General features: G+C 41.4%; 1 protein-coding gene across 3 annotated transcripts in view; it reads left to right on the top strand.

The window, feature by feature from the left end:
- tada1 (transcriptional adaptor 1) overlaps window positions 1-12,778 on the top strand; it is a 101,292-nt gene that overhangs the window by 41,961 nt on the left and 46,553 nt on the right. For 2 of the 3 annotated variants that reach the window (XM_059984828.1, XM_059984827.1), the window contains exons 2-3: window positions 1,987-2,078; window positions 9,276-9,341. In XM_059984828.1, coding sequence (XP_059840811.1) covers window positions 1,987-2,078; window positions 9,276-9,341 — 158 coding nt within the window. The remainder of the gene's footprint in view (window positions 1-1,986; window positions 2,079-9,275; window positions 9,342-12,778) is intronic. The other variant, XM_059984829.1, reaches the window with a different exon arrangement.

Below are 12,778 nucleotides of genomic sequence, written 5' to 3'. Positions count from 1 at the left end.
TTGTTGTGTTATGTAAAAAATGCATTTGAAAATATTTTTTTCAATAAGCCTTACATGTTACATGTCATTTCTGTTAAGTGATGGACATGAGTAGTGCGCAGGTGCACGTATGTTCTCAAAATAAAAAATGCGCTCCAGATCAAATAACGCGCTCCGCATACTGGCGCGCTGTCACTGTTCTGTCTTTGTGCTGGTCGTTGTTGAGTTTTGGCACAGGGGACAATTGAATAAGAAGGAGCAGGACAAGTAGACCTGCATCTCCTACCGTTTTTGAAATAAAGAGTCAGGAGGAGAGTGATGATGATAATATCTTGGAAGGATAACATAATTTTCAGTGCTTTAAAATAATAACAGTTACTATTAAAAAAAGCTGTATTTTATTCATTTAATTTTCAGTGTTTTAAAAGTCATTTCAATAAATAGCTAAATACCATGGGACTTCTAAGACAGATATTTTGTTGTAATGCATTTGTTCATTTTCAATTGAAATTAACGCACATGTTTTCTACATATCCCATGATATTTTATTTTCTCTTATGAGGTGTATTACCAAAACACTCCGTCCATCTGCTCCTGGTCCGGCCCCCCTGTCAAATTTTAGAACCCTTTGTGGCCCACAAGTCAAAAAGTTTGCCCACCCCTGACCTAGCCTGTTAGCAGATTTTGTTTTGTTCCTTGGCTGTTTTACAAATTTGATTGCTAATCTCTCGTTTACTGCTATACTATGGGAATAGAAGCTGTCATTTAGAATGCATTTCTAAGAGAAAGATGCACTTTCTGATAACACGTGCGTTCAAGATGAGAGTCCACAATAATTAAATTCTAATCCATGTATCTTTTTTGTCATTGTCTCTTCCTTTGCAGTGAAAGTTAATAATTTGAATAAAGGAACTGAAATAACAGGAGTGAAGTGGGGTGGGTAGAGGTTATTACTAAAGTAAATGTGTTTTGAATATAAAAAAGTAATTGTGGCTTTAGGTGTAAGCTTAGCTTATACCTAAGACAATATTGCTAGCTAAGAATGCCTACCCATTGGTATTCATGATAAAACCAGTTTCTGCAGTGGTAGTTCTATACCTTTCTTTGTTATACTTGCTGTTTGTACTGCTTTTGTTACAAGTAATAATAATAATATCCTCAAGAGGCTTTCCTCAATTATGTAGTTTATTGGAATTAATTGTACTCTAACCTGGTTGTATTTTGTGAATCTTTAGTCAGATTATTTGTTCCAGCAAGTTCCAGGGATTACAGTATCACTGTTAGTGTTTTTCTCATGCATGCATTGCCCTTAGTTATATAAATTGCAGATCAGGCTATTATCTTCCACATGCCCACTGCTAATATTCAGTTTTGACTTGAATCCTTCACTAGCGTAGTGTTGGTCTGTTATCCAAAAGGGAATGGGCTGCAATTTCTCCCAGATAAAGTGCTGTGAATAAACAGTGGACTACATCGGTTCCCTGCAGACTTTGAACGCTTTCCAGTGATTGCTTGAACTTTTTCTGAATCTGAATCAGACAGTTGCAACTTCTGCATCCCAGATTACTTCCAATCTTGAGCTTTAACCATTTCATCTCACAACACTTCTATTTACATTTCTCTTGACTTTTGGTAATTCATGACCTGTCAAATATTAAAATCTTGTTCCTGTCCAAAAATTCTCCCACCCTTCCTATTGCTGTAACATTTTTAACCTCACACTGATTTCTCTTACTGTGGCTTTTTATCTCTTGAGTACTTCTGTGCTCCGCCCAGCCTGATAATCAGCAACCATTCTTCAGTTGCTACTGTGTGAGACTGTCCCCAGAGATCACCTCTTTCATGTAATAGTTATCATTGGTTCTGATATTTCCTAGTTCATTTAAATTTAATTTTTGAGTATGTCATGTCATGTAATATGGTATTTCTCTAAGTTGAAGGTACTACTTGACAATGATTGGTTGAAGATGTGGTTCTTATCTCCGATCTCCTAATTTTTTTTTCCAGATATTGGGCAAACTTGAAGCTGTGGTTCAAGCAAAAGATAAGTAAAGAGGAGTTTGATTTGGAAGCCAGGAGGCTTCTTACTCAAGATAATGGTAAGATTCATAACTGTTTCATTTTCTTATCTATGAGAATCTATAAACCTTGTGACTGAAAACCTTGTACACTGAACCACTGTCAGGTGACTTTGCAGTAGGTACTTGAAAAGGATACAGCTTACACTAATGCTTCAACTTGGACAAGTTGAATTAATAGGTTTCAATAGGTACATTTAATGTCAGAGAAATGCATACAATATACATCCTGAAATTCTTTTTCTTTGTAGACATCCACAAAAACAGAGGAGTATCCCAAAGAATGAATGACAGTTAAAACGTTGGAACCCCGAAGCACCCCCCAGCTACCCCCTCCCATACAGAAGTGGTAGCGAGAAGCAGAAGGACCCCCCACCAGCAAAAAAGCCTTAGCACCCTCCTCTGAGCACTCAAGCATGCAGCAAGCATCAGTAAAGACAGACTTGCAGTACCCCAAAAGCTACTCGCTCACCCAGTAATTCAACATACCTCAGTTCTCTCCCTTCCTAATAAGGTGTCCCTGTTTCATAGCGAGAGGAGAGACGAACCAAACGGTCCGCTGATTTACAATGTTAAAAGTCTATTATGTTGCTTTTTCGAGCTCCGCGCCTAGAGACTTGGCACCAGAATGGTGCAGCTCCCTGGGCACACAACCCCTGGCAGTTAGCCCTCTACTCCTGATGTTCTGTGTTCTCCCTCGATGCCTTGGTCGGGGCACTAGCCTAGAATCAGCATGTCTCCAGAGCAAAGAAAATCAGGAACCATGAAGGTGTGCTTGCCTCCCAAGCTGCATCCTTTGGGTGTCAAAAAGCTTCCGGTCATGAGACCCTGAGAGCGGGTACCATTCCCACAAAGAACCAAAGTCAGAGTGTAACTCCAGGTCAGGATCTTCAAAAGAACCTTGAAAAGAAAAAGAGATATCAACAGTAGAAATAGAGCTGTTTCCAAAGATTCAAGCAGAAGAGTCGCTGTTAGTGCCATCTTAACTTCGCTGCACCTCTTCTAGCCCACTTTAGATTGATGATAAGATCATGCTCTGTATTGACCCAAAATGCATTTGGGTAATATTCAATTAAGTGATCCCTAATTTGCCAATGACAATCTCACTGCAGACAAGCAAGTGAATGAGTGGAGGAAATAGATTTCAAAACTGAATTGGATATGAACTTGAACAGATGGAGAACATTTGTGTATTGATCAAGAAAATAATTTGAACCAATTCAACATTTTTTCCCTTTCTTCTGTAAATTAATTAATGCATTTTTTTATCAGTATGATAGGGCATATAACTATATATGTAATACTGGGGCCCATTAAATTTAAGGGTCAGGAGCTGTCGATTTAGTTTAAAAGCAGAAAACAGAGACTGGGGTAGATGGATGATTTTCAGACTAAAGTAAAATAAATAGTTAAGTTCCCAGGAATCAATATTGAGACATGTCTTTTAGAGTAAAATCAGTTTACGAGGCTTCTGGAAAGAGTGAGTGAATAAGTTTAACATAAATTTTCTATTAACAGTGAATTAGCGGCTGAGTAATGGGTATAGCTTAGTGGAGGGGTGGGGTGGATCAGAGTGATCTGTGCCACTGCGGCAAAAGTTGATGACTCACCTTGTCTTTTGCTGCCTCAAACTTATTTGGGAGATTGAGTAGCTAGGTGTTGGTGAGTAAGTTCAAGCCCTTGAACTTGAAATTGAAGTTGTGCTCTTTCCATAGGTATCTAGCTAAGGGTGATAACCGAGCTGATAGAAGGATGATTGGAAATTGGTCGTAAAGGGTGTATTAGCTATTTTTGCTCCACATGTACAACTAGTTATGTTTCTTTGTTTGTAAAGTCAATATTTATATTCTGGTTAATTAAATTAAAACTAGTCTAATTAAGATATTATTGTCAGTGTGCTTTGAGGATCCTTTGTTTTATAACTTGCCCAACCATTATTAATGGTAGAGTTTTGGTTTAAAAAATATAGTTCAGGATTACGAGATATATTTGAGGTTGTCATGAGGCTTTTATTTCATGAATTAACTTTGGCTGTAAAATGTTCTCTTGGACAGAGGAATCACAGCTTCAAAGACTATTTACTCTCAAAGTATGTATTCTGCATATAAACCTGAAATTCATCTTCTCACAAGCAGCCAAGACAAAGAAAACCATGGAACCTGTTCAAAGAAAAATATCAAACACTTCCCATGTGCAAAAAAGGCAAATCATTACAGTACTTGACTTTACAATGTTTCAGATAAATTTTTGAGCTTTATCTGTCACAAAACCAATTACTAAAGTTAAAATGTCTTATTTCCATTGGAGCCTAAATTTGATTGATAGATGCATTATTGATTCCAAAGGAAATTTCAGTTTCACAGTAGCATTGCCAGTGCACAGATATAAACATTAGAAGAGAAGTAAAATAAGTTACCTCTAACAGGAGGCGGCATCACTTCCCCGGCTATAGGTTGACTCATTATAGAGCCTAATGGCCGAGGGTAAGAATTACATCATATAGCATTCTTTGGAGCCGCATATTTGTCTTGGTCTGTTACTAAAAGTGCTCTATTGTTCAGCCAAGGTGGCATGCAAAGGCTGAGAAACATTGTCTAGCATTGCCAAGATTTTCCATAAAGTCCTTTGTTCCTACCACAGCCTCCAGTGTGTTGAGATTGACTCCTATAACAGAACCAGTGTTTCTAATCAACTTATTGAGCCTGTAGGTGTCACCCATCTTGATGGCCCCCAGCACACAACCGCAAAGCACAGTGGTCCCCAACCTCTGGTCCGCGGACCGGTACTGGGCCGCAAAGTATGTGCTACCGGGCTGTGAGGAAACATGATTTGGCAATATGAAAAGATATGAGTCAGCTGCACCTTTACTCATTCCCTGTCATGCCCACTGTTGAACTTGAACGCAAGCGAGGTCATTACCCACTCGAGGTCATCAGTCGGTCATTAACCTACAACGACTCGCTGAGTGAAAAAACAAATGTAACTTGAGAGTTTCTTTGGAAGAGGTGGTAAGGGACATAAAAGGCCTAACGATGATGATAACGCAGAGACAGCTGAGGCCGAGACTGCGGAAAAAAAAAAGAAAGCTTCCTTCAATAGAAAATACAACGGGTCGTACATAAAATATGGCTTTAATGCAACTGGTGACTGGCAAGCTCCAAGTTCCCTGTGTGTGTTATGTGGAGACAAGCTGTCTAATGAGGCAATGAAGCCCTCAAAACTGCTTCGGCTTGAGTCCAAGCACCCTGCACTTAAAGACAAACCCTTTGAGTTTTTTGAGCAGAAAAAACGTGAGCAAGCGGGACAGAAGCAAGTGCTGAGAGCCACCACCTCCACAAATGCTGCTGCTCTGAGAGTGTCATGCTTAGTGGCTAGCCTTGGACTGTGGGGACGGCGACTGGACAGGGGCATATTTGACATGTTCCCAACATTAGCTGGGATTTTGGGAGAGACTGAGGCTGCACCGTCCTTCTCATAGCTGGTGCGCTATCACCTACCTTCGCTGTCGACAGAATTCGAGCATAACTTCCCAATTGCAAATGACCCAAGATGTGCAAAGGAATGAGTCCGTGACCCATTTGTGAATGTCCCTGGTGAATCATCTATGTCAGCACAGGAAGATCAACTCCTCGAGCTTGCAAATGACAGTGGGCTGAAAAGTATGTTTGACATGACATCTCTGCCAGCATTCTGGATCAAAGTCAAGGCTGAATAAATAGCCGTGAAAGCACTGAAAACATTGCTTCCATTTCCAAAATCATATCTCTGTGAAGCGGGGTTTTCTGTAATGAATGCAATGAAAACTAAATTGCAGAATAGACTGGACATGAGGAACCCCCTTCGAGTATCGCTGCCTCCCATCGCCCCTCAATGGGACCATCTTGTTGCAGGGAAACAAGCCCAGGGCTCCCACTGATTCAGCGATTTTGGTGTGTTGCAATGATTTTATATGTTCATATGAGAAAAATATGCGCTGTGTGTTTAATATCCAAACGTTACTTAAAATGTTATGATGCTATTGACTAATAAGTGAGTTATAATTGATTTATCACTATATTCATGCAAGGAAAATATGTGCTGTGTGTTTAATATTAAATTTGTTAGATAAATCCAGTTAGAAATGGAATTGAGTGTATTAGTCACTTATAAGTGATTTATAGTTGATTTATCACCTATATTCCGGTCGTGAATAACACCCCCCACCTCCTGACAGCCGGTCCGCGGTGTAACAAAGTTTGGTGACCCCTGGCATGGAAGATTGTACTGGTGATAACAGACTGGTGAAGGAGAGGCCGGCATACTCCAAAGGACCTCAGTCTCCTCAGGAAATTGAAGTGACTCTGGCCCTTCTTGTACATAGACTCTGTGTTGGTACTCTACTTGTCTGTCATCCAGGTGCACCCCCGGGTACTTGTACTTGTACTTGAGGTACCCGGGTACCTCACCAAATCCACGTCCCATCAATACTAACAGGGAGCAATGCAGGCTTAGTCTTCCTAAAGTCCATCATCAACTCCTTTGTCTTACTAATATTGAGCTGCAGATGACTCAGCCTGCACCTTTTGACAAAGTCCTCCACCAGGGTCCTGTATTATCCTCCTGTCCTCCCTTTATACACCCAACTATTACTGAGTCATCAGACATAACTCGGTGATGTATCTAAAGTCTGAGGTATACAGGGTAAACAAGGAAGGAGCCAAGTGCTGTTTTCGCCATGTCTGACACACAACTCTGAAGCCACACATACTGTGGTCTGCCAGTCAGTTGTCCATTATCCGGGATACATTGGAGTGCCAATCTGCATTGAATGGAGCTTTCCCCCCAGCAATGAGGTCTGTATGATATTGAAGGCACCTGAGAAATCAAAAAACATGATCCTCACAGTGCTGCCCTGCTTATCCAAATGGGAGTAGACTCTGTTCATCAGCTAGATGACAGGATCATCTCCTCCAATGTGCTTCTTGTAGGCAAACTGCAGAGGATCGAGGGCTGATCTGACCAGCAGTTGGAGGTGAGCCAGGACCAGCCTCTCTAGTATAAGCTTGTCTTGCAAGCAGAACAAGTGCAACGCCTGCCCCTGCATCTCCTCCCTCACTACCATTCAGGGCCCTGAACAGTCCTTCCAGGTGAGGTGACGTTTCACCTTTGAGTCTGTTGGGGTCATATACTGTGTTTGGTGTTCCCAGTGTGGCTTCTTGTATATCGGTGAGACCTGACATAGATTGGGCGATGGCTTTGCCGAGCATCTACACTCCATCTGCTAGGACAAGCGGGATCTCCCAGTGGCCACCCATTTTAATTCCACTTCCCATTCCTATATATCCATCTGTGGCCCCCTCCACTGTCAGGATAAGACCACACTTAGTTTGGAAGAATAACATCTTATTTTCTGTTTGGGTAGCCTCCAACCTGATGGCATGAACATCGATTTGTCAAACTTCCAGTAATGCCTCCCCACCCCCTTCACCTTGTCCCTCTCCTATGTTATCTTCTTGCCTGCCCATTGCTTTCCTCTGGTGCTTTTCCCCTCCCCCCTTTTTTCTTTCTTCCATGGCCTTCTGTCTCTTCACCAATCAACTTCCTAGTTCTTTGTTTCACCCCTCTCCCTCCAAGTTTCACGATTGCTTGGCGTTTCTCTCTCCCCTCCCTCCACCTTTCAAATCTACTCTTCAGCTTTTTTTCTCTAGTCCTGCCAAAGGGTTTCAGCCTGAAATGTTGACTATACTTTTTTCCATAGATGTTGCCTGGCCTGCTGAGCTCCCCCAGCATTTTGTGTGTTGCCCAGCCTCTCTAGGGTCTTCATAATGTGTGAGGTCAGGGCCAGTGGACGGTAGTCATTTAAGACATTCGGTTGGCCCTTCTTAAGTACTGGAACCACACCAGACTGAAAGTCACATTGAAAATTTGTATAGAAATTCTAGAATTTCAAATGATTAAAATTTGTAGTTTTTCTCCATTTCCTTCCTAATGTTATTAAATCTTTACTGGATGGGCATCTAATAAATGACCAAGCATCTATTAATCCTGCAAATAGCTTTTTATTTGTCTATCTGCTTTATTACAGCATCTTAAATCCATGTCTCACTGCATGACCGCACATTGAATTTTGGCAAAAGGTGGTGCCGACTAATATATCCATTTCCCAAATGAAGGGTGTTAATGCGAAATACTGCAGATGCTGGAAATTTGAAATCAAACTGAAAACTCTTAATTTCTCAGCAGGTCAGGCAACATCTGTGGAGAGAGAAAAAAAAGTTAATGTTTTAAGTAAATAATCTTTTCAAAGATCTGTAGCAAATTAGAAAGAAATTTTCTTTAACGAGTAACTTCCCAACAAAGCAGCATCTGTTTTGATTTTGGCTGTCTGTCGATAACCTCTTTCATGCTTAGTACAAGACCTTGTGTGCAAGTGACCTGAGTATTCCTGTTGTTTGGTACTAAAATTGTGCAGTTATGTGTATTCCTTTCTAATGTTGAGTTTGGTTTGGAGAGTGGTTGTAGGTTGCGTAGACCATGGTGGTTTCAATGAGGCACCTACAAAATGTATTGCAGTTTTCTCTGATATTACAGCACCTGCAAAAATCTGTACCGTCACCACCAAAACCAATCAGAGTATGGTTTGGTAGGAATACCACCTCCCGCGGTTTCCCCTCTAAATTGCATATCATTCTTATTTGAAAATGTTAGTCCTTCATAATTTCTGGTACCTCACTACAAAACAACACTGTAAGAGTACTGTAAGTTAATAGACTACAGAAGGCTGTTCACCATCACCTTTTGAAGGATAATTAGGGATGGGCAATTAATATTTGATTTCCATTAGAGCTAAAGCTCTCAGGAGCTACGGTGGCAAGCATATCTGAAAGATGAATACAAATATTATGTTTGTGATGCCTTTTTGACTCCTAAGGTACATAGTTTGCCAGTGCTTGGGCTGCAACACAAAGTAATACTGCAGGATGATCACCTGAAGCCTTGGTTCTTTTTCCCTCTTCATATGTTGTCTGACTCGAATATTTCTGGCACTTTCTGTTATAGATTCAGATTCCCAGTTTTTTTTTTGCTTTATCAATTAATTTGCTCTTGGATCACCAAAGAATGTTGACACAGTATTTAGATGAAAATAAATATCCATGACACCTTTTCTCTGATGCTGACTTGTATCTAAGCTGTGATGGATTGAATATATTACTAAAGGAAAATGATTTTGTTTTCTAGTGCATTCCCATAATGACTTCTTGCTTGCGATCCTCACTAGATGTCAGATTATGGTTTCAGCTCCAGGTAAATGGGATTGTAATGGCTTGAGTAAAAAGCTCTGTTTTAATGCTTATCCTATCACACATCTTCTCATCCTTCTACATGCTGACTTCTGACTTCTACTTGCGCAGTGCCTCCAATTAAAATTCTCACCAGTTTTTTTACAAAGCCCTCACGCTCTTTTCCAATATTCACCCTTCTCATTTGTACCCCTCCAAATGTGGTCTCTAGATTTTACAGAGAATTTAAGTGATCGTACCTATTTCATTTTTTACATATCTGCTCTCAATAGACAGTAGCAGTAGGTGCAGGAGTAGGCCATTTGGCCCTTCTAGCCAGCCCCGCCATTCACTGTGATCATGGCTGATCATGCACAATCAGTACCCCGTTCCTGCCCTCTCCCCATATCCCTTGACCCCGCTATCTATAAGAGCTCTATCTAACTCTCTCCTGAATGCATCCAGAGACTTGGCCTCCACTGCCTTCTGGGGCAGAGCATTCCACATATCCACCACTCTCTGGGTGAAAAAGTTTTTCCGCATCTCTGTTCTAAATGGCCTACCCCTTATTCTTAATCTGTGGCCTTTAGTTCTGGACTCACCCATCAGCAGGAACACGCTTCCTGCCTCCAGTGTATCCAATCCCTTAATAATCTTATATGTTTCAATCAGATCCCCTCTCATCCTTCTAAATTCCAGTATATACAAGCCCAGTCGCTCCAATCTTTCAACATATGACAGTCCTGCCATTCCAGGAATTAACCTTGTGAACCTACGCTGCACTCCCTCAATAGTAAGAATGTCCTTCCTCAAATTTGGAGATCAAAACAGCACACAATACTCCAGGTGGGGTCTCACCAGGGCCCTGTACAGCTGCAGAAGGACCTCTTTACTCCTACACTCAGTTCCTCTTGTTATAAAAGCCAGCATGCCATTACCTTTCTTCACTGCCTGCTGTACCTGCATGCTTGCTTTCATTGACTGATGTACAAGAACACCTAGATCTTGTTGTACTTCCCCTTTTCCTAACTTGACTCCATTTAGATAGTAATCTGCCTTCCTGTTCTTGCCACCAAAGTGGATAACCTCACATTTATCCACATTAAACTGCATCTGCCATACATTTGCCCACTCACCCACCCTCTCCAAGTCACCCTGCATTCTCATAACATCCTCCTGACATTTCACATTGCCACCCAGCTTTGTGTCATCAGCAAATTTGCTAATGTTACTTTTAATCCCTTCATCTAAATCATTAATGTGTATTGTAAACAGCTGTGGTCCCAGCACTAAACCTTGCGGTACCCCACTGGCCACAGCCTGCCATTCCGAAAGGGACCCGTTAATCACTACTCTTTGTTTCCTGTCAGCCAGCCAATTTTCAATCCATGTCAGTACTCTGCCCCCAATACCATGTGCCCCAATTTTGCCCATTAATCTCCTATGTGGGACTTTATCAAAAGCTTTCTGGAAGTCCAGGTACACTACATCCATTGACTCTCCCTTGTCCATTTTCATAGTTACATCCTCAAAAAACTCCAGAAGATTAGTCAAGCATGATTTTCCCTTCATAAATCCATGCTGACTCGGATTGATCCTTCTACTGCTATCCAAATGTGTCGTAATTTCCTCTTTTATAATTGACTCCAGCATCTTTCCCACCACTGACGTCAGGCTAACCGGTCTATAATTTCCTGTTTTCTCTCTCCCTCCTTTCTAGAAAAGTGGGACAACATTAGCCACCCTCCGATCAGCAGGAAATGTTCCTGAATCTATAGATCATTGGAAAATGATTACCAATGCATCCATGATTTCTAGAGCCTCCTCTTTAAGTACCCTGGGATGCAGAAGATCAGGTCCCGGGGACTTAACAGCCTTCAGACTCAACAGTCTATCCAACACCGTTTCTTGCCTAATATAAATTTCCTTCAGTTCATCCTTTAGCCTTTGGCCACTATTACATCTGGGAGATTGTTTGTGTCTTCCCTAGTGAAGACAGATCCAAAGTACCTGTTCAACTCATCTGCCATTTCCTTGTTCCCCATAATAAATTCACCCGTTTCTGTCTTCAATGGCCCAATTTTGGTCTTAACTATTTTTTTGCTATTCACATACCTAAAGAAGCTTTTACTATCCTCCTTTATATTCTTGGCTAGTTTACCTTCGTACCTCATTTTTTCTGGCGTATTGCCTTTTTTGTTATCTTCTGTTGCTCTTTAAAAGCTTCCCAGTCCTCCGGTTTCCCGCTCATCTTTGCTATGTTATACTTCTTCTCTTTTATTTTTATACTGTCCTTTACTTCCCTCGTCAGCCACGGCCGCCCCTTATTCTCCTTAGGATCTTTCTTCCTCTTTGGAATGAACCAATCCTGCACCTTCTGCATTATTCCCAGAAATTCCCAAAAATTCCCAGAAATTTTTGCTCCACTGTCTCCCTGCTAGGGTATTGTTCCATTGAACTTTGGCCAGCTCCTCCCTCATGGCTCCATAGTTCCCTTTGTTCAACTGTAATACTGACACATCCGAATTTTCCCTTCTCCTTCTCAACTTTTAGGTTAAAACATACCATATTATGGTCACTACCTCCTAATGGCTCCTTTACCTCGAGGTCCCTGATCAAATCCGGTTCATTTCACAACACTAAATCTAGAATTGCCTTCTCCCTGGTAGGCTCCAGTACAAGCTATTCTCTTAATCCATCTCGGAGGCACTCCACAAACTCCCTTTCTTGGGGTCCAGTACCATTCTGATTCTCCCAGTCTACCTGCATGTTGAAATCCCCCATGACAACTGTATCATTACCTTTGCGATATGCCAATTTTAACTCTTCATTCAACTTACACCCTACATCCAGACTGCTGTTTGGGGGGCCTGTAGATAACTCCCATTAGGGTCTTTCTACCCTTAGAATTTCTCAGTTCTATCCAAACTGACTCTACATCCCCTGTTTCTATGTCCCCCCTCGCAAGGGACTGAATATCATTCCTCACCAACAGAGCCACCCCACCCCCTCTGCCAGTCAGTCTGCCCTTTCAATAAGATGTATATCCTTGAATATTCATTTCCCAGGCCCTGTCCGCTTGAAGCCATGTCTCTGTTATTCCCACAACATCGTACTTGCCAATTTCCAACTGAGCCTCAAGCTCATCTACTTTATTCCTTATACTTCGTGCATTCATATATAATACTTTTAATTCATTACTCCCCTCACCTTTCATATCAATTCCTGTTTCACTTGGCCATACTATATGATCTCTTCTTGAACTTTCTGCTCCATTGATTCTGTTGTCCTTTTTAACTTTTCCTATTTTCACTTTCCCTTTAACTCCATCTTTATATTTCCAGTTCATTTCCAGTCCAGTCCCCCCCCCCCGCTACTTAGTTTAAACTCAACCGTGTTGCAGTGGCAAACCTGCCTGCCAGAATGCTGGTCCCCCGCCTATTAAGGTGCAACCCGTCCCTT

This window comes from Hypanus sabinus, chromosome 11 (genome assembly GCF_030144855.1).
Source record: "Hypanus sabinus isolate sHypSab1 chromosome 11, sHypSab1.hap1, whole genome shotgun sequence".
Classification (NCBI taxonomy): Eukaryota; Metazoa; Chordata; class Chondrichthyes; order Myliobatiformes; family Dasyatidae; genus Hypanus; species Hypanus sabinus.
Note: the sequence above shows the minus strand (reverse complement) of the source record. Positions and strands in the feature narration are given on the sequence as shown.